At 43.6% G+C, this 22,109-nt stretch overlaps 1 protein-coding gene across 1 annotated transcript in view; it reads left to right on the top strand.

Moving 5' to 3' along the window:
- SLC24A3 (solute carrier family 24 member 3) overlaps window positions 1-22,109 on the top strand; it is a 523,373-nt gene that overhangs the window by 479,316 nt on the left and 21,948 nt on the right. The window contains exons 10-15 of the mRNA XM_037494056.2: window positions 2,803-2,936; window positions 4,676-4,836; window positions 5,603-5,864; window positions 12,941-13,107; window positions 15,811-15,925; window positions 16,991-17,103. Coding sequence (XP_037349953.2) covers window positions 2,803-2,936; window positions 4,676-4,836; window positions 5,603-5,864; window positions 12,941-13,107; window positions 15,811-15,925; window positions 16,991-17,103 — 952 coding nt within the window. The remainder of the gene's footprint in view (window positions 1-2,802; window positions 2,937-4,675; window positions 4,837-5,602; window positions 5,865-12,940; window positions 13,108-15,810; window positions 15,926-16,990; window positions 17,104-22,109) is intronic.

Raw genomic sequence — 22,109 nt, 5'->3', positions numbered from 1 at the left:
AAGCACAAAATTTAAAACATTCAATTAAAAATATAAAACAGGATAACAGCAGTTAAAAACAGCATATGTTAGAATCATCAGCCCCCTCCTGGGTAGATTTAAAGTGATTTTAAACAAAGTCACTTTAAAAATGGCTTTCAGGTGACTTTAAACATTCTATCTGATCTGAAGGACAAAAGGTAATTTTGGTTTGCCCAGATAGGTAGACACCTTAAAGGAGCTTGGCCTTTTTATTTTTGCATAAAAGAATAGGCCAGAGTGAGGTGAGAGGATTCACCAGAGACAGAGTGGGGAGCAGAACAGGCCAAGCAGGTAAGACAGGAGAGGTCTGCTGCACCATATGTGTGTTAGCTCCCTGGCCAGGGATCGAACTCAGATGGTAGACGTGATAGCACTGAGACTTACCCCCTGGGCCACCAGGGAGGCCCTCAGGTTCCTCTTCCATAAACAAGGTTAATATTATTTCCTGCCTCAAAGGGGTTTTGTAAGGATGGAATGTGACAGCACAGTTAACTTATTAACCAGTGTCTGTTGTTTAAGAAATTTCTTATTATATCATCATAGAATTATTATCCTGTTAGCCAAATTCAATTAAATGCATAACACAGTTGTGTTTTAAAAGCAAGTCATCATGCAAACCACTTTTCAATGGAGAAAATGAATTCTAAGTCAAGGTGTCAAGAGATATTGCCTCTCTCCCAGAGCTCTAGCAGCAGGGCAAGGCATTCTTGTTGAACCTAGAAAGTGGGAAGACCTTTTCATTAAGAAGAATGTTGACTATATGTATAAAAGCAACAGAATCCTGGGCCTCCCCTGGTGGCTAAGTGGTTGAGCGCTGGGCTGCGAAGCTGCCCACAGCCTCTGCAACGCTGGTTCGATCCCCGGCTGCAGGCGAGGGTCCCACATGGCGCAGCAGACCTCTCCTGACTTGCCCGCTGCTCCCTTCAGCAGTGTATTTCGTCAGTCTGCTTGTTCTGTTCCCCACCCTGGCTCTGGTGAATTCTCTCACCCTCCCGCGCTTCTGACTGTACCCAGTGCTTGTATAAATAAAAATAAATCTTTAAAAAAAAAAAAAAGTAACAAAATCCTTTCACAAACTTCGCATGCCTATCACCAGCCCCAACAACCATCAACCCACAGCTGCTCCATCCACACCCCTTTCCATTTTCCTCCCTCCATATCACTGCAAATCCCAGGCATCATATAAAATTCATCTATAAAAATTTGAATACAGGTCTCTTAAATCATTTTAATACAACCGCATCATGATTATTGCACCCAAAATTAATGTTAATTATGTAATATAATTCAATATCCAGTCAATGTTCACATTTTCCATGATCTCACAAATGCCATTTTTTTTGCAGTTTTCTTTTTAATGTCATAAATATTGTTTCAATCAGAATCCAAATAAATTTCACTCGTTACAATTGGCAGCTTTTGTTTCTCTTTTAATATACAAATTCTCCATCTGTTGGTGTTTTTTATCCCCCTTGCAATTTATACTTCAACTGAGCTGGATTGTTTGCTCAGCAGTTTCACATGGTTTGGACATCGTTGCTTCCATCCCATAATGCAGTGTAGCCTGTTCCTTTGGTCCTTGTGTTTTATATATGTTAATCAGTGCTCTGATCTCAGTTAAACTATGTCCCAGGTGACAGCGAGCTCTGCCAGCGGTAGGCACATCGATGTCAACCTGTCTCTCTTGATGTTGGCAGCAGCTGATGCTCCAATAAAGGCTCCCTTATTTCATTAGCGCTACAAAATAATGATGCTCTAATTTCATCTGCACCTCCTACACCCCCTCATGGGCCAGGATTGGCCCTCCCGTGTTCACAGCCACCACTGTGACTTTGGACTCTGTCCTCTTTCCAGCAGTATAGAAAGAACCACCCGCTCCTGGGGAGTACACAAAGAACTTGGAAAGAGAAGTCCTGGCCACAGAGTCCTGTCTATACTCTGATGACTGTCATGACCCTAGGCCCACAACACCCAGAGCCACAGTGACTGAAGGACAAGCTCAGGATCCAGGTGGGGTGGGTGCCTCCAGAGAGCTTCCTGTCTGCAGGAACAGTCTGAGTGACCTACCAGTTGGTAATTTAGAGTCTCCTTGCCAGACTGGCTGCCATTCCTGTGGGGGGGTCAGAGATCACACTGGTGATCAATGGGCCGATGGCCAGGAAGCCACTGAGACCTTTGGTTTTTTGCACTGGAGCCAAGGAGAGGGAGCAGCAGTGGCCTACAGTGCTCCAGAAACTCTGCCTGGCTATCTTTGCCCCTGAGTCTTCTGGGATTCCTCTATGGGTGTCTTCTAACATGAAACATAAAAGTACTGGATCATTTACCCACCAGAAACATCCTAGGATCTTAAATAAAATTCCCTCCTAACACACGTGTAGGCCACACAACACCACGTTTCATAGTTGTTATGGAGAATCACAGCCCAGAAATTTTTCATAAAGCCAAGAGCCCGTTGGACCTGGCATTATAACACAACAGTAAGGGAGGTTCATAGGATCCCAGTCTGTGACCTCAGGAAACCAAGGACGGAGGAGACCTAGACTGCAGCTGCCTGTCACGTGCAGACCGTGACAACAGCACTGAGCAGCAGCATGGATGTGACACCGTGGGGAAGGGGACGGTGTCGTATCAGCACAGGTGACAGAATAGTAACAGTAACAGGAGGCCTGGAGTCTCCCAGAGTCAGTGCAGATTGAGGAGGCTGCAGGAACTTGGTGGGAGTTAGGAACGGAGGTGGGAGTTAGAAACACATGCTGATGGACTCTTTGTGACTTTGTTCAGATATAATGCTTGCATACATCAGTGCTTCGAAAGGAGGACGAAAGGTGCTGGAAACATGGTCAACGGCTTGGCCAACAACACGGAGATTGACGACAGCAGCAACTGTGACGCCACCGTGGTGCTTCTCAAGAAAGGTAACCACCAGACACTGTGTTCGAAGGAAGTGCCAGGAAATCTGTCAGCCACACCAGACCCAAGAGGAGGCTGCTGCCCCAAGAGAGGAGACTGAGGGAGAGAAGTTTTCAGGTGTCTTTCTCCCTCCCTTGGGCAATATCATAGGGCATAGAATTTCTCTGGCAAAACATCTGCTGGGGGTGAAGACAGGGAAGTTAGAACAGGATGGTAAAGGATTGAGGATTGTGGGTTTTAGGTGTTGGTCCTGTCACAATTCGCCTGTGACCATGAAACTAGTTACTTAACGACATTTAGCACAATATTCCATTAATGACAGTAATCAGTATATTACTATATACAAATTCACTTTCAGGGTGCATTACCTCTGTTTCCAAGCTGAAAAGTTAGAGGGAAAATTACCCCTTTTATTCCCCAAGGTAACCTCAATACCCAATAGATTCTTATTAAGCAGTTGATTTAGTAGAGGGTATAATACAGTGTTCTCTAATAAATAATATTCTTTCTTAGAATTAAGAAATTATCGTTTACTTTTGCCTAGAGTGTGTTTTATTTTTCATCTAATTGTTTTTTCTTTTTTATTTTTCCCTTGAAATGTGTGTGTTTATTGCATCTTGGTCCCATATGGTTTGCTTTGCAGGAAAAACACAAAAGCAATCAGAAAATCTGTAGGTTACTTTCATATATGTGTAAGATTTTGAAATCTATGGGTAATTATTATATTTTGAAGACCAATTATTTGATACTCTTTTCTGGGTAATTACAAGCATGCTTAACAGAAAGATTTAAGAGTATATGTATTCAGAGCCTTCCCACATAAGGATTTCATTTAGTTTCTCCTCCTCTGGTTAGTTTATAACCATAAAAGGAACCCTCTTAGGGAAGCAAAGAAAACTACCTAAAATTAGTCAGTGTTTCCAAAGAGCATTTCATGGTTTGGTGCCTGGGAAAACAGGAGTGTGTACCAAGAGGGATTGTGGCCAGGTCGCCATGAGCTATGTGCTCATAATGTACATTAATGGAGAGGTGTTTGGGCCTGGGTGCAACCTTTCTTCCCAGGACTGCCAGCAAATCATTACGCAGATGTGCCCTAGTCCTCCTCTGGATTTGGGCCCTGTAAAGTGGGCAGTTCCCACGCCTACCCCTTGTACATTGGACCACCATGTCCTCCATATGACACAAGGGTCAGTTCTGCTACTTGTGTTGACATTTGAAGGGTATAAAAGATTCCTAAAAGTTATTGAGATCTTTCCAATCTGAGTGATGGGGAAAGGATCCTTTGAGGACAGAAAGAAATTCTTTTATGTTGTCACCCATTCTCAGCATAAAATGAAGATGCTTACATAGTTTTAAGTCATTTCAAAAGAGCTAATAGTGAGTGCCATGGAAAGCAAATTTTGATTCCTCTCAAAATTTTGCTCACTATAACCTCCCCTGCATGGATGGAAGGAAGGAAGAAAGGGAAAAGCAGGGGGAGGGAGGGAGAAAACAGGGATCGACAGAGAAAACAAGAAAGGAGAAAGGAAGTACTCTTCCTTGATGGGAGAATGGGAGATAGGAATAGAGATGGGAGAATGAATAGATAGAATGATGGAGAAGAAGATGGATGGGTTGAAGGAAGGATCGAAGTGTAGGTAGAAGGACAAAAGGGAAAGAGGAAGGAAGAGAAAGGAAAACTGAATACCTTTTTCCTGCTCTTAACTCAATATTATGTTTCATGTCATGTTTCTAATTTCCCTAGCCAATTTTCACCGCAAAGCATCAGTGATCATGGTAGACGAGCTACTGTCAGCCTACCCACACCAGCTTTCTTTCTCTGAGGCTGGCCTTCGAATCATGATCACGAGCCACTTTCCCCCCAAGACCCGACTCTCCATGGCCAGTCGCATGTTAATCAATGAGGTACGTGGGAAATACAGCCCTTCCTCCACTGTACAGGCTTGGGAAATTTTGGGAAATGAAGAAAGTTCCTGGTCTGAAAGCAGAAATGCTAACTCTACCTCGAGCACAATACTCTCCCACCACCATGGCCCAGCATCTTTGTTCACTGGGCCACTGTATACCCTGATCCTTGCTTTCCCATCCACATGTGTAGAGACATGGTCTGGATTCCCAGTCGTATAGAAAAGCTCTCCCATCCCCTTCTTTTCATCTTCAGTTTGAACAAAGCCCTCTAGTGTGAGTTTGTACAGTAGTAGTTGCTAAATCATGGTTATCTTGGTTTAAAGTAATTGAATCTCTGACTTGAATTTTTCCTATATATTTATTTCTCTGAAGTGGCAGCCTTATTGCTACACTAGTCCAAACACTTTTTCTGTGTGTGTCTCTCTCACATATAGATCAAGGGATTCCTACAATCTGAAAAAGAAAATTAGCACCACAGTGCACGAGGAATTAAGAATATTGATAGAAAAGAAGGGTGATCCAAGATTTAAGAGTTTCCTCTAGAGGGATTTGAAGTTTCCATTGGGTCATAAAATATACATCTTGGCTCCTGGAAGGAGGTTGACTGAGTTGGTTATAACTTTAAGGACTTGACTGCTAGTGTCCTGGAACCACCTTCTTATTAACTAGCTGTCTAGGAAAGACCCCCAATAACTGGTACTTTGGGTGTAAGGATTTGCAGTCTCTCTGATATGGTAATAAAACTGTGCCTTTCTCTTCCCAGAGACAAAGACTGATCAATAGCAGGGCTTATGCCAATGGAGAATCTGAAGTGGCCATAAAAATCCCAATTAAACACACCGTAGAGAATGGGACAGGGCCCAGCAGTGCCCCTGATAGAGGTGTAAATGGCACCCGAAGGGACGATGTTGCTGCTGAGGCTGGAAATGAGACAGAGAATGAGGACAATGAGAACAACGAGAATGACGAAGAGGAAGAAGATGAGGATGATGATGAAGGACCATACACACCATTTGACCCCCCCTGTAAGAGGTCCTATGTCTGGTCTGGGGGTGGGAGCTATTTTGAGGTCACTGAGAAGATGCCCTTAACTTTGATGGTCTTTTTGCCATTCAATTTGAAGAAATATCTCTATCTGAACATGAAGGAATTTATATTAATTTCCAGTGGGCAAAAATCTGGTGTAGAGGGTCAGAGATGACCAAAATGGTGACATGCGATCATTGGTTGAAATGTGGACTCTCTGACTATATGTACAGTTTGCTGGCCTTTTGTGGGGACCTTCTCTTAGTTGTTCTGCAGTGAATACTAGAGACAAAATGCACGTGACCCTTGTTGGAAGGCAACTTAGTGCCTAAGACAAGAGGTTCTTCACCCACCTTCACCCAGCCAGGGGACCTGTGCTGCTAAAGCCAGCCCTGGGGACATAGCACCTCCCCCGCTGGTCCTTGTTCTTCTTGCTTCTGGCCCTTTTTCCCCATTCAGATCCTTCCCGCTAGCTCCAGGCAGACACTAAAGTGTTTTAGATCTGGGCAAAAGCACCCTGAACCCAGGTAACTCTTACACTGTGGGGCTGGCCCAGGAAATCTCCCTGCTACCTGCAAGAGGAAGGACCAGGCTTGTAAAAGCTTTCAGAATCCCAGGGGGGTGTCCTTCTTCCCTTACTTCAGCAGAGATACTTGGCCTTTCCAGTGACCTTGTCCCCCCCCCCACCTCCACCAAGAGTGGAACAGGTGAAATTGAATCCAGAGTTTTCTATTTATTAGACATTCCAGAAGTGGGTGGCTGTTCAGGAAAGAATGCACTGACTCAGTTCACATTCACTGTCAAGTGTATAAAACTTAATTAATATGTGCAGCTTTGCCAGGGTATTTGAATTTATAGGAGTGTTATAAAGTCTGAAGAAGTATTGTTGGAGACACTTGAAAAGCCATTTACTGATGGGAGGTGGGTGTGAAATGTTAGGGTCCTGTGTTATTTCTGGGCACAGGCCTTTCTGTACCCCATTTTTTGTGTCCAGCAGCAGCAAGTAAAACTCAGACCAGAACTGCTTCTAAGCCCTCTCTGGCTCCAGAGACCTCAGCCTCCTCAAGGATTTACCAAAATATCCACCCACATTCCCATAACCCATACTCCCAACACACCCAGCCTACATCAAATAATTCCTTGTTGAGCAGTTGTCTTGGTAGAAAAGGGTATACCAGGGCCTCCCTGGTGGCGCAAGGGGTTAGATGCAACCTATGAAGCTATCTGCAGTACTGCAGCATGAGTTCGATCCCCAGCCAGGGAGCTACCCACATGGCACAGCAGACCTCTCCTGTCTCGCTCGCTGCTCCCCTCAGCAGTGCATTTCAGTCAGTCTGCCTGTTCTGTTCCCCACTCTGTCTCTGGTGAATCCTCTCACCCCCAACACCTCTGGCCTATACCCCAGTTCTTGCATGCATAAAATAAATTTAAAAAAAAAGAAAAGGGTATATCAGCTGTTTATCCATTTAGCCGCCTTTAGCCATATTTCTTTTTTTTTAAGATTTTTTTATTTATGCATACAAGAGCTGGGGTACAGGCCAGAGGTATTGGGGCGGGTGAGAGGATTCACCAGAGAAGGAGTGGGGAACAGAACAGGCAGATTGACCGAAGTACACTGCTGAGGGAAGCAGCAGGCGAGTCAGGAGAGGTCTGCTGCACCATGCGAGTTGCTCCCTGGCCTGTCAGGGGTTCGAACTCATGCTTCAGAGGCTGCGGACAGCTTCATAGGTTGTGTCTTTACCCCTTGCGCCACCAGAGAGGCCCCTTTGGCCATATTTCTTAGGAGCCTTTTTCTCTATCTTCCAAGACAAAAACATGTTAAGGATTAAATGATCAAAGACATTCATCCCTTTCTTGCAGACATTTGAGTGTGTTTTCTATTGCTACTTAACGGATTACCACAATCTTAGAGACTTAAAACAATACCTGTTGACTAGCTCCAGGTCTGTAGGCTAAGGTCTGGCGTGGCCGGGCTGCATTTCCAGAGGCTCACAAGGCTATAATCCCATTGTGGGCGGAAATGTTGTCCCTCCCAAGCAAGTTCAGGTTGCTGACAGAATTCAGCTTGTTTGCTCCAGCTTATGGCTTAGATCTGATTTCCTTGACAACTGTTGGTAAGGGTCTACCCACTGTTCCTAGAGACCACCCTCATTCCTTATCATGTGGCCCCTCATCCAGGCCAGCTGCAGTGGGCCAGGTCCCTCTCACACCTCCAGCCTCTCTGTTTCATGAACTTCTGTGATCAGATCAGGTGCCTGCACATACTCCCACTGGGTCAGCTCTAGGATGCAGCATAGCCTGATCTCGTACTGTTGATCACCCTCTTAACAGGTTCTGAGAACCAGGGAGCAGAATCTTGGGGCCCAGGCCTAGCACGCTACCCACCCCAGTCCCTGCTTTCATTGACATCCCATAATCAAGCTCATTTTGCAAAAGTCTTTCCCTGATAAAGAAGCAGCGGGGGCAGTTGAAGCATCTGTAAGTAGCGAGGTGCTGTGTTGGCTGCCTGGAGACTGGGGAGTCCCTGAGTAGAAACCCCCCGGTACCCCAGCAGACAATATCTGACCCCCATATCTAAACCTCACTACTTAATAGAACAAAAGGGCCCTTTTAGGTGACTTGTTCCAAATTTTCTCCTTTATAAGATGAACTCCCAACCTCACAGTGAGGTTTCAAGTTATCTTTGAAACCCTATCTCTTTGATTAGGTTACAGATGCGTAGGCCCCAGGACTTCCAGCCACATAGTCTTATTTCTCATACATGAGGAGATGTGGCTGTGGGTGGGTGCTTGGGAACCCCACCTCGGCCCCCTGCATCCTTTGGAAGCACGGACACCAGAGGAGAATTGATGCCTATCATAGTCCTGCCGCCCTTGGATCCCTGCTTCCTTCCAGGGCCTTGAGCTGCCGAGACCGGAGGTGGAATCTCGAGTTTGTCCTTACCAGCCCTTCTCTCTTGGGCTTCCTTGACATAATGAGGTTCCAATTCAGGAGGCTTGGGGTGGGGCCTGAGATTCTGCATTCCTAATAAGCACCCTGGTTACACCGATGCTGCTGCTGGTTCTTGGGCCACATCTGGGATGACGAGGGGCTCAAAACCTGGACTCACACTGATGATCCTTATAGTTATTCTGTGATGCATAGAAACCTAATTCAGAGACAGTTTCTGCCACTGATAATGGGCTCATCTGAATGGCCCTCTGTACCTGCCATTAGTTGCTGAGAAACTTCCACTTGAGGCTGGGAGCTGAGTGTTCGCCAGATCCTCCTCAGGCCAGTGGGCCTCCTGCAGCACAGCATTGAGCAGGCAGGGGCACCCCGGGCAGGAGAGGGCGCTGGAGGAGCACCCTGCTCCCCAAGTTTGGCTCCTCTCCAATAAGTTCCTTTAGCCTGAAAGAAATCCCTCCACATGGTGAGAGCATGGTCTCCTGCAAGTGCATCAGCTGCTGTGCTTCTGCCGCACAACTGCTGGCTTCTCTCCAGAATTTGAGTATAGTGAGTAAAATTAGCAAATACGAAGTGAGCACAGTAAATATAGACATATAGATGACATGTGTATGTATGCACACATTTTGTCTATGCATTATGTGCACATCCATATGCATCGATGTAAGTGGACTGCCTATATACACTTACACACATATATACATGCATATGTGCCTGGTGTGCCATGTATAATTAATATGATGTGCAATATAACATGTTTATATATGCACTGTACACCTGCATACTTAACATATTGTGCTGCATGTCTTTAGTATATGCACAGATATCAACATACCTGTATTTGTGTGTGCATATATGAATAGATGAAATACATGTATATGTGTGCATAGCACGTGTGTGTGCATACATATACATAGAAATAAATTATATATATATTCTTACCTCTTGAGTGAAGAGTGTTACTGTTGACTGGCTATTAAGAAAAACATTTATATGTATATAGGTAAACACATTTCCATAGGAAAAAGATTGAGAAGAATACACCAAAATATGTTTGTCGTAGGTAGAATTATGTTTGATTTTTTTCTGTATTTTCCCTTTTAAAACAGTGTGCAGTTTTGCTGTCTATATAATTAGAACAAATTAGAACAAATTTATACATTTAGTTCTAGGTAGAAAATACTGACTGAGAGATGACCTTTTCTCTCTCCAGTAGAATTAAGCTTTCTAAGATGCTTAATAGGGAATGTAACAGGAGCAGCCCTTGGCTTTTCAGAGCCAAATCACACTCAGAGGCTGGGAGCTGAGTGCTCTAGGCTCGGCATCCCCCATTCACTTGCCTCCTTCATCTCCCAGTTGCTGGCTAGCTTTTGTGATCACAGCATCGCTGATGGACCAGGTCTGTGCACAGGGAGTTTTATTAATTCTCTGCTTTGTCCTCAGCACCTGGAGCAGCTCCTGACACAGAGGAGCAACGTGGGTGCTCAATAAATACTTGTTAAGGAATAAATAAACCTATTCCCAGGTTGCCCTCTGTGCTCTAAATAGCAATAAAGCAAATGAAAAATGCATATGCTCTATATTCAAAGGGGGAAAAAGAAACTTTTCCCATTATTCAAAAATGGAAATTTAGACTTATCCACTTATAGACAATTCTTATCTCACTTCTCCTGCTCCTCAAAAGCATTTAAAAGGCACACTTTTGTCTCACTTGGTTTGCTCAAGAAGTTATCTTTGTTATATTTAAAGGTAACCAGGGTGACTCTCACTGAATCTCTGCTTTGTTCTTGTTATAATAGAGCTCTGACTTAAAACATCTCTATCATTTTGAAGGATTGTGAGAACTGTGTTCTAGATAGAATACCCTCACAATGTCAAGTCAGAATTTTTGAAAACATCTTAGGGCAAGAACTCAAAACCTACCCACTGTTGCCAGCTTCCCTGATCCATATAATTTTCTAAGATCTTGGAGTCAGAATCCTGACTTCATTTTTCTTCTCTATTTCCTGAAGGATGAGAAAGAGTCAAATGGAAGTCATTTCTCTTTCCATTCATGTGTTTCTTTCTTTTTAAAAAAAAAAAAGTTTTATTTATTTATTTATACAAGCACTGGATACAGTCAGAAGCATGGGAGGGTGGGAGAATTCACCAGAGCCAGAGCGGAGAGCAGAAGAGGTTGAGTGACGAAGTACACTGCTGAGGGGAGCAGCGGGCGGCAGGAGAGGTCTGCGCGCCATGGGGATCGAACTGGTGCTGCATATGCTGTGGGCAGCTTCACAACCCAGCACTCAACCGCTGCGCCACCAGGGAGGCCCCTATTTCTTTGTAACATTGGTTGGCTGTGTATTTTAATCCTGACCCCAGCTCTCTCTGTGTGAAGGCATCAGGAAGACTGGAAGGCCTGGGAAGAGATCTTGAAAGCCCCAGAGAGAGAAACTATTTATCAGAGAGATAAACTATTTATCAGCACATGCAGGATTTAGGAACATGCACAATTCTACCATGTATTCAGGATCCAAACTTCGGTCCATGTTGTGGATTCTACAGTATTTAAAACCCTTACACACAAAAAAAACCTCACAGTCTTCTTGTTTAATAATCCAAGCCAATGCAGATTCTCTTCTCATCATTCACTTTACCATCCCCAAATCTTGAATCTAACAAGATGCATTGCAGCCAATAGGAAAAGTATTAGAGACTGGTATAGAATTATGAAATAAATTTTGTTAAACACTGTATTCATCACCATTCAAAAAGTAAGTTAAAATGTCTGCTTAGTTCTAGTGGGAATATAAAATGGGACAGTCGTTTTATAAAAATGCCTGGTCGTTTCTTATAAATTCAAGTAAGTACTCACCTTATGTCTCAGTGATTGTATTTCTGGATCTTCACCCAAGAGAAGTGAATGCCCACAGAAGGGCTTGTCCAAGAATGCTCATAGTCACTTTAGTTGTTATACTTGACAACTGGCAATAACCTAAATTCCCATCCATAGAAATATAGATCAACAAATCGTGTACAGTCAGACATCACTTAACAAAGGGGATACATTCTGAGAAATGTGCCATTAGGGAATTTCATCTTTGTGCAAACATCATTAAGTATAATTACACAAACCTACATTGCACAGGCTACAACACTAGGCTGTATGGTATAGCTTACTGGGACCACTGCCGTAAGGGCAGTCTGAAGTTGACCACAACTATAGTCATAGAGTGGAACACTATGCAGATTTTAAAAGGAGTATATTAGCAATAACACATGAATGAATCTCAAGAAACCTATGTTGAATAGAAAAAGCCACAAAAGCACACTGTATGATTTCACTTACTTGAAGTCGAAGAACAGGGAAAACTAATCTGTGGTGGTGGGGTGTGGGCAGGGGGTAGACTGGAAAATGGCACAGGGAGTTTTTTGTGTGTGTGTGTGTGTGTGTGTGTATGTATGTATGTGTGTGTCTATCCCCCCAAAATTAAATTTATGGGTGTCCTTGATACTCAGTATTTAGACAGTACAGAGATAAAAGATCACGCAATCAGTGACAAAACCATCATCTTTTCCATGATATCAGGTGGAAACAGGACCAGAACACAATGATCAGTTTGCAAATCCGTATCAGCTTGGGAGGCGAACAGCCAAGGAGTGTTTTGACTACTTTCAGATTTCAGTGAGCAGGCTGACAAATGCTTAACAATTCCACTAGATGGCGCTGTGATCACTTGGGGAGAACAGAGCAGAGGCAGACTAGTGGTCTTTCCAGCTCCCCACCCCACACACTGTCCCCGCCCCCATCCATTTGTGTCTGAAGCTCTTCCTCATCCTCTCCTACTGACCCCGTTTGCCAAGCCCCCCCCCAGCAATGCGTTACTCAGAAGTGACTCATCCTGTCATTTTGGAGTCCTGACTAGCAGGTGGGCGGTGGGTAATTTTTTATTCGGCTTGGTTTTGTATGTCAGGTTTTGTTCGTGGTGAAAAGTCATTTGAATCCTTTAGGAAAAGAGCATTATGGTAAGATTTATTACACAGGCCAACAATTAGGGCGTAAAGGTCTGGGGAATGCAGCATGAGGGCTGGTGAAGCAGAAAAATAAAGCTAACTGGAATTTTTTTTACCTTTTTTATTTTCTCAGCTGGCAAACTGGAAACAGTGAAATGGGCATTCACCTGGCCACTGAGTTTTGTCTTATACTTCACTGTACCCAACTGCAACAAGCCCCGCTGGGAGAAATGGTTTATGGTGACATTTGCCTCCTCCACGCTATGGATTGCAGCTTTCTCCTATATGATGGTGTGGATGGTGAGTGTCCTGAGGACCCCGTGGCACTGTGGTGCTCTTCAGAGAAAGAGAAATGCACTCAATCAGAGGGAACTATGAGTTGAGGTTGTAATCCAGCAGGTGTATCCATCAGCTATTGCTGCAATCAGCTCTATAACAAGCTACCCCAGAACTTGGTGGTTTGGAGGCACAAGCTTTTATTCTCATGCTGTCATCTTCAGGTTAACAGTGATTTGACTAGTTTTATCAGAAACTAGTGAAGCAGCACTGCCTCCAGCTACAGCGTGGTTACATTTGATTCAAGCAGCAGGTGAGGTTCATGTCTACTCCACGTGTTTGCTCATTTTCCTTCAACTAGTGCCTACCTGGAGCATTCTTTTCTCATGGGGCATCATTAGCAAGCAAGAGGGTGAGTGGATACACAACATACCTCCGAGCCCTCGCTTGGAAGTGATATGCTGTCATCCTACCCATATTTCATCAGCAGAGCCCAGTATCAGACTCTCTACTCTTGTGGGAAGAACAGCAGAGCCTCAGGCAAAGGGCATGGAGGAAAGGTGTGGGGGGTTGGGGAGTGGTAACCCCATCTGTCATAGTCACTGCCCCTAGCTGGGTCTCAGTGTCATCAGTCAGAAATCAGCTCACTGGTTAGGTGACTGACCTAGCAGGGTTCCTTCTGTAACTAAAATAATGATTCAGGGATTGGCATTGGTTGTGGGTCTGTGACTTCATGTCTGACCCTAAGCCACTTTAGGAAACTCAGCCTTCCAGAACTCATCACCCACTTATGACCACTTCAGTGGAACTGGAGTTGTGCAAAACTTAAAAGCTATGATAGAATGATGAATCTCTAAGTCAGTCTTGGATGGAAATGAAGTATAAATTCTGCAGAATTAAACTCAAGTTAAAAAAAAAACTGTAAAGTTTTTTTTTGGAGGTAATAGCAAAATTGCAAACCTGCAATTAGCTTATAATCATTCAGCATCACAAACAGATTTTTTATTTGGTATGTCTGTTGAGTGCCAGCTCTGTTCCAGGTTTGGGGACTAGTGTCAGTGTCCTTGACTGTCTGATTTGATGGTATTTTCTAAGATCATTAACACCCAAACTACCCCACTAGTCTGAGGTTCCCCCTCCTTCTGTTTGCTTCTTTCCTTTGGGAGGGAAGAGGGTGTAAAGAAGTTCTGAGGCACAGCAGAGAGTAAGAGAAAAAACAAGGAGAAGCTTGGAACCTGGTCCCAGCCACCTGGAGAACCCCCACACTCAACTAACAAACACGGTAATAACATCTAGGAGCAGAGGGGGAGGCAGTGCCTTTCCAAGCCAAGCCCCACCTATAACAGCCAGATTCCTGCAGGGACCAGACTCAAGGTTAGAAGGGGAAAAACAAGGACTGGCCAGGACACTTGTAGCTCCATTTCACAAAAGGCTCCTCAGAGCAGCAATAAATACTGTGTTTCTGTATTTCACTTTCCTCCTGGAGAGTGGAATGCAGCCCCAATGCCACCCCAAGTTCAATTCAGCATCAAAGGCACATGGAGATACATGTTCTGGTTTGACAAGGGGAGAACCAGGCATCTCAAGGATTTAACTAACATCCCCCAAAACTTTGGACTGGGGAGGAGTGACTGTGACCTTGAAGCAAAGTCACAGTTTGATGGGTCACTGGGGAGGAGCAGTGAGGAAAATGAGCTACTTACAACATGTGGTTTGCATTTCTTGTAACTTTACAGAAAGTGAGGGAGACCAAGTGGCATCCTAAAATGACCTAATCATTTCAGCTCTTACAAGTTATCCTCTCCTTAGGCCAATGTAGTAGAATTCTCTCTTTTTCTACCTACCTCTGCTTTGCAGCTGTCCCCCTCATCACAGTATCTCCCCAGCTGCCTATCTCTCCATTTTCTCACCTGGAAATCAGGGGCTAGAAGGAGCTCATTTACATAATGGAAATAGCTTCTCAGGTATGGCTTGTCTCCACCCTCTAGCTATACCAGCCTGCTGTGTAAAATGAGCCTGACTGCAGGGGGCAGCCACTTCCTAATAAATGGGCCTTGGGCAAATGCTTCCGGAAGCCTCAGTTTCCTTTGGGGGAAAATGGAGATGATACTAGCACCACTCCATAGAGTTGCTGCAAATTAACTAACATAAGCCTCATCAACATCACTGCCTGAGCACTCAGTCAACGTGAGTGATGACTTGCGCAGATAATGCTGACCAAGGGGATTTCACCAGGCTTTAAGGAAGAGAAAACAGGAAAACAGCAGCTTACTGCTTTTCATACAAGACTAGACGATGTTCGTCCAACCCCTTTCCAGTTCTTAGAAATTCCCATTATGCATCTTGGGACATGGATGCTCAAACTCTCAGCATAGCATGACTATCATCCATTCTAGATTTCCCACAACCATCCTGAGTTCAAATATTTGTCCAATATTCCCTTTTTCTAGAAACTGTTTCCCCTCTCTCGTGCCGCCTGCCTTGCCTGAAAGGAACAATTGAAAAAGACCAACCTTTGATTGGAAAACTGGGCTCCATAACTTGTCCAGCCCCCTGACCTGCTACACCTTCTGCCCCCTGCCATGTTCTCTACCCTCATACAGGAGAGCAGATATCGCCCGCTGGAGACACTGCATAGAGTGCAGCCTTTTGTACTTAGTTGGAGGATCCCAAGCAGGTGGGTCTTTCATCTGCTCTCAGCTCAGCGCCTCTTCCTGCTTCCTCCAGGTCACCATCATTGGTTACACTCTGGGAATTCCTGATGTCATCATGGGAATCACCTTCCTGGCAGCTGGAACCAGCGTGCCCGACTGCATGGCCAGCCTCATCGTGGCCAGACAAGGTGGGGCCTCCCGTGGCTTGAGGATGGGGAGAGAAGGAAGGCATTTGGAGGAGGGGGGAGGGCACTGGTGGCAATTACCAGGGCACCAAATCCTGGCTTGGAAGGAATGATGTGTGACTTCAGTGCCATGTTGTTCAAAAGGCTTCCTGGCATCAGAAGAACAGAACAACAAGCCAGAAAGTCCCACCCTTGAGAAAGGCGAGATGTTCCTGGGTAGTGCCAGCAGTACCTTCTGAAGGTTGTATTTCAGTCCTATTATTAGGAATAGCATTAAATAAACTGCTAGCGAAACTTTGCTGAGTGCTGCTCACTGGGCAAAGCAGCTTTGGGAAATTGCCTTGTTTAGCTGAAATAACAACTCTGAGGTCAAAACAATCACACACCCTTTCCATGGGTTAGGAAACTGAGGCTTAGCCAGGGTTTTCCCAGCTGTAGTACCCATCACAGTGGCAGTTGCCAGAGGTCAGTCTTATGTGTATGATGGACTCTTCCTTCCTTCCAAACCAAACTCACATTTTTCCCATCCCAGATGGACATGCCTCTCCCCAGAAACCACTAAAATTTATAAGCCTGATTTGTGCTAAAAGATATTTGTTTTCAGGAAACACAGTGTGTAGCTACAGAGCTTAGCACAGTGTCCTCTAGACATCCTCATGAAATTCCACCAGTTATAATATTTTCCTTAGTACTGCTTAATTATTCAGAAGACTTGAATATAGCCAAGAGCATTTGGGAGAGGATACTGAAGTGAAGTGTGTGGGTTGATGAGCTGGTGAGTGACTTTATAGAACTGTTGAATTATCCCTTTCTATAGAGATATTTCAGAATTACATGTGGCTTTGAATCCCCTACATTTACATTTGAAATAAACTCAACTGTTAGATTGGATGTGATATTGTTTCTCTCCTAGCCTAGACTAGCTTGTTGATTTAAAGTCGATGTCAATCTATAGTGAGTTAGCGAAACTGTTCTCTGACTGTCAGAACGAAGGCTTAGAAGAGTCCCTCATGGGCCCTGTGCTCCCCTGATGTCACCTCTCTCACTCATGACTTCTTATCCTTGCAGGCATGGGGGACATGGCTGTGTCCAACTCCATTGGGAGCAACGTATTTGACATTCTCATTGGCCTTGGTCTCCCCTGGGCCTTGCAGACCCTGGCTGTGGATTACGGCTCCTATGTAAGTGGTTTTTCTCCATGACTCTCTTTCAATCCAGGGCTACATGGACTCCATTTTTGGTGACCTTAGTCCCTGTGACTTTGTTCAGGGCAAAGGAAGTATGAAATTAACAGGAAAGAGGAGGAAACAAATTCTCCACATCCTTCCAAACTTCTTCTGTAAAGAGACAAATAGTAAATACCTTGGACTTTGTGCTCTCTGTCACAACCATTCCACTCCTGTCGTAGCTTAAAACAGCCCAGGGTAAAAAAAAAAAATGTATGAGTATGGCTGTTTCAATACAAATTTATTGTTATAAACTGAAATTTTAATTTCATATAATTTTTACACATTATGATATATTATGATTCATTTCTTTTCAATCATTTAGAACTGTAAAAAAAAAAACATTCTTAACTCAAGGGCTATGCAAGAGCAGGTGGTGGGCTGGATTTGACCCATGGGTCATGATTTGGCAATCTCTGCTGTAGTATACTTGTTTTGCATGCAGAATATTTATATTCATGTTAGTAGGGGCAAAAAATACAAAATACCATCTCTGCCAGGGATCTGGCTACAGTCAGACCTTGCACCATTTCCTTAGTCTGGGCTGATCATGACCTCAGGTAGATTTGCAGATAGGGAACCAGGTGGTCCAGGTAGATATTCAAGCTCTTTCTCAACTTGCCCAAGTGTTCCCCTCTGCTAATGGAAGCTTCTGTCCTCAACATTGTCAAAGACCAAGGGAGAAACCATAAGAAGAGATTTCTCCCTGTATCCAGAAGATAACAGTATGAAGTTTTTACACCGAAACCCATCCTGGGTGCTACTCTAAATGTGTTACTGCTTGTCCGCTCAGTCTTCCTGAGCAATATGTTGTTGGTAATTGTATATTCTGTAGAAAACATTGACTCATTTTATCAAAGCAGGTTGTAATACAGAAAGATCATATGTTTTTGGTTCACATGAAGTTACCTGCTCACTGACAGATTTCATCAGAGGGTAAAGATAGACAAAAGGAAATGAAAGAAAGCTGAATGTGTTCAGCAGATCAGGGGTTTCTTCTCTGTTGTCTATGAAACTGCTTAGTGAGTTGGTTAAGAGAGGCCCTATTTCATTGGGAGATCTGGGGAAAGCTGCTTCAGAAAATGACTGTAAGCTAAACTCTGAAAAACTGGAATGAATCAGCCATGGGGAAATTGACCAAAATCATCCCAGGCAAATGGAAAGACAGTGCAAAAGCCCTGATACAAAGGTGCACTTGGTGTGATAGAGAAACAGAGGGAAGTCCCATGTAATTGGAACAAAGTGAGCCTGGTAAGGTAGAGGGTAAGCAGGGCCAGATCAGCAAGATGCTCAATTGATAATTCATAATAAACAATGACATTCAAATTTATGTGGGGCCTCCCCGGTGGCGCAGCGGTTGAGCGCTGGGTTGCGAAGTTGCGCGCGGCCTCTGCGGAGCCGGTTCGATCCCCGGCTGCTCCCCGGCCACCGGAGGAGGGTCCCACATGGCGCGCAGACCTCCCCTGCTGCCCGCTGCTCCCCTCAGCAGTGTACTTCGGTCCTTCTGCCTGTTCTGCTCTCCACTCTGGCTCTGGTGAATTCTCTCACCCTCCTGCACTTCTGACTGTGCCCAGTGCATGTATAAACAAAACAGACAAACAAGCAAACAAACAAACAAATAAATAAATAAATAACATGCCTCTATTAAAAAAATAATAAAAAAATACAAACAAACTTATGTGATACATGGATTTAGAAAAGTTATGATGACATTTATGAAATATTAAGCAACCAGGAGTTTTAACCCTGGGTCCTAAACCCAGAAGAAGTACTCTTTAGCCTTGTTTAACTATAAACAAACAGTTATCCACTAGAAGGGCTGGGTTTCATGGTCTCCCAACAATATGCCTTAATATCATACCTCCCTGACTGCTCTGACATTGAATAACACCAACTAGCAATATCACCAACTAGCAATGAGGGTGCCCTGCATTTCCCTGCTGAAGTCTTTCCTCCACAGATTCCTTACCCTCAAATGTACACACTCCCCATCACTCTTCCCATTTTAAATGATGTCCCTTCTTCAAGGTCTGTCTCAATTGTTATTCCATTCAGGATTCCTTTCTGGAAATCCAGCAACAACAAACAGAATCTCATAGCATTTGTTTATGTCTCACTGACCCTTGTCCTGAATCTGTGAATTGGGTTCATCTTGTTTCATGTTCAGTGATACATGTAAGAGAGACACTGAAGGAATGTCATCCAAGTTGGTCACTCACTGAAGGCATTTTGTCCATTGGGTGGTCTAGATAATCTTCTAAATTCTTCAAAGAGTAAGATTGTCATTAGCTCTTGTCATTAGATTGTCATTAAGATTGTCATTAGCTCACATCAAACAAATTCCCAAGAGCTTCATGTATGTGCTCTAATGTTAATAGATGGTAGGTAGTAAGCTATACCAATGACAGACAAAAGCATGAGTGCTGTTTTCCCAGAGAAACATCTGTGAAGCACTTCAGGAACCCCTTGACCATTCTTGAGTTCATTAACTCACCAGGAGGACTCACATGACTCAAAAGCAGGTTGTAGGCCTGGCTTGGTTTATTATAACAAAGACTGGAATAAAAGTAGTAGGAAAATGAAATGCATCAGAAGTCAAGAGAGATAAGATGCAGACTTCCAGTGCTATTCCACGGGTCACACAGGAGGCATTCTCACTAGCACTGAATTACAGGAACATGTGTGAGATATCTCTGTCCAGGGAAGTCCACTGGAATCTAAGACTTTTATGGACAGCTAGGCAGGTAGACACACATGTCTGCTACATGAGTAGTTGTGAAAACAAAGCTCAGACTCCCAACACAAAGACCACCTGTGGCTACTCAACACCACTGACGAGCCAGAGCAGCACGCCCCACTGCTACCAGTATATACATCATCCATCAGCAACAGAAAAACCAACCCAAGGGCCATGTATTCAGGAATGACCAAGGATCCACATGGTCCCAGGCTCCCATGATGACATATGGGATTCAGTAACAGACCTGCATTAACACCTTCCACACGAAGGTCAAATTAGAATTGTATCTGTCAGAATAAATATAACTTGCTGTATTCTAGATAACTCCCACAAAATTCCACTGAGGTAGCCAAAAAAAAAAAGTATTATTTCTTCCTGACAATCCACTTTAGATGTTTTATTCTGCCAATTCCCATGGAATCTTCAAGCAGAAACTCAGGAATTGGGGCTTATTCCACCATGTGCTTCTACCATCTTGGAGTCCTTCTCCAAGAGTCACATAACAAGCAGAGAAAGCGAGGGCATGAAAGATGATGCAGATCATTTTGTGATGGGGCCTATGTGTCCTCTCTGCTCCAACCCATAATTCAGACAAGCTATAGATTCCCACCTAGATGCAAGGGTATCCAGAATGTCCTGTAGCTATGTGTCAAGGAAGGTGAGGAGATACTGATGTCAGTGAGCATTTGCAGTGTCAGCTGGAGTTTTGGGTTGAGAGTAGAAGCCAAAGATATCTAGATAACCTTTTACTTGGGTTGGAGGGCTGCAATTGTCCAAGGCATCCTCACCTGTCCCCCACCCCTACTACCGTATTATAGGGCATATGTCTGCCACTTAACCAGAGCACATGGGCTGAGCTGCCCTCCCTTTCTTCTCCAGCCTCCTGGGCCTTACAGACCAATCCTGCCTTTTTGAGCTCCCTTTTCTGGGTCACATGTGGGTAGTCCCTTCCAGTTAACACAACTTTCCTGTAGTCAAGCTGAGAGCAATACTGTTGCTGTGTTTCAACTCTCCCATTAAAGTTGTGTTGCCCTTTCCTTATAATTCAAGTCACTTGATATGTTTTGCCACTCTTAAAGTAAGCTCTTGGGTTTTTTCTACAGACAACTAATCTGAAACTTTACTTTTTGTACCTTTTGTTATAAGACTAGTTCATGATCTTCATAGAAAATTAGAGAAAACTAGAGCAACATCTGCCTGGTAGGCTTTCTGTAATGACAGAAATACCCTAGCTGTACTGTTGAATGTATTGTAGTAGCCCCCAGCTACAGGAGATTTTTAAGCATTTGAAATATTACTGGTACAAGTGAATAGCTAGATTTTAATTATTTTATTTTAATTTATTTAAATTTATATAGCCACATATGACTCATGGCTGCCCTTGAGATACTGTAGCTTCAGAAGATACAATATAAATCATATATAGTTCAACCCACAGACATCAATTATGAACATTTCAGCATATTTTTCTCTTTCTAGGTTGATTTATGTAGCTGAGATCACACTGTAAATTTTTATATGTTGCTTTTTATATTTCTTTTTATGTCAAACACGAATACCCTTAAATTCCCATTAGAAGCATCAATTTCAAAGCAGCCTAATTTTTGATGATGCCAAAATTTAATCATGCTGCTGCTGGTAGACATTAATTTTACATAAAATTTTTATTGTCACAAATAATGATACCACAGACATCTTTATACATCAATATTATAGATTTTGGACAATCCATAAATATTGTACTTAAGTCAGCTTCTACATTAAAGACGAATTCTTTTGATCATTTTCCCAAAGTTGAAATGGCTTTATAGACTATGAATATTTGGAAGCATGTTATGCATGCCTAATTATTTTTCAAAATGACAGCACTCCTTGCATTTTAATTTGTCCTAATTTCATTCCTGAGGTTTGGGGGTAGCTTCATGGTGCACTCATATTCTGACCACAGGAACCTTTGTGAGGCTGTGCTTCTCAAGACAGATAGTAAGTACCTGTACACACTCCAGCCACGAAAATATGTGTTGAGTATCAGAACCTATGGTTAGAACTGCCACTGCATTTGCATTAGCTCTCACCAAAAGTTGAGGGAAGTTTTATGTCCAAGCTAATAAATGAGGGCATGTATAGAGTAGTAATTCGATGCCCCTTCAAACCTATATACATATAAATTTTTAAATTGGGGTCAGCCTTTATTTTTGGGGTGAGACAGAATGGTGCATGA

This window comes from Talpa occidentalis, unplaced genomic scaffold, assembly GCF_014898055.3.
Source record: "Talpa occidentalis isolate TD23 unplaced genomic scaffold, MPIMG_talOcc4v2.1 talOcc4.10, whole genome shotgun sequence".
Classification (NCBI taxonomy): domain Eukaryota; kingdom Metazoa; phylum Chordata; class Mammalia; order Eulipotyphla; family Talpidae; genus Talpa; species Talpa occidentalis.
Note: the sequence above shows the minus strand (reverse complement) of the source record. Positions and strands in the feature narration are given on the sequence as shown.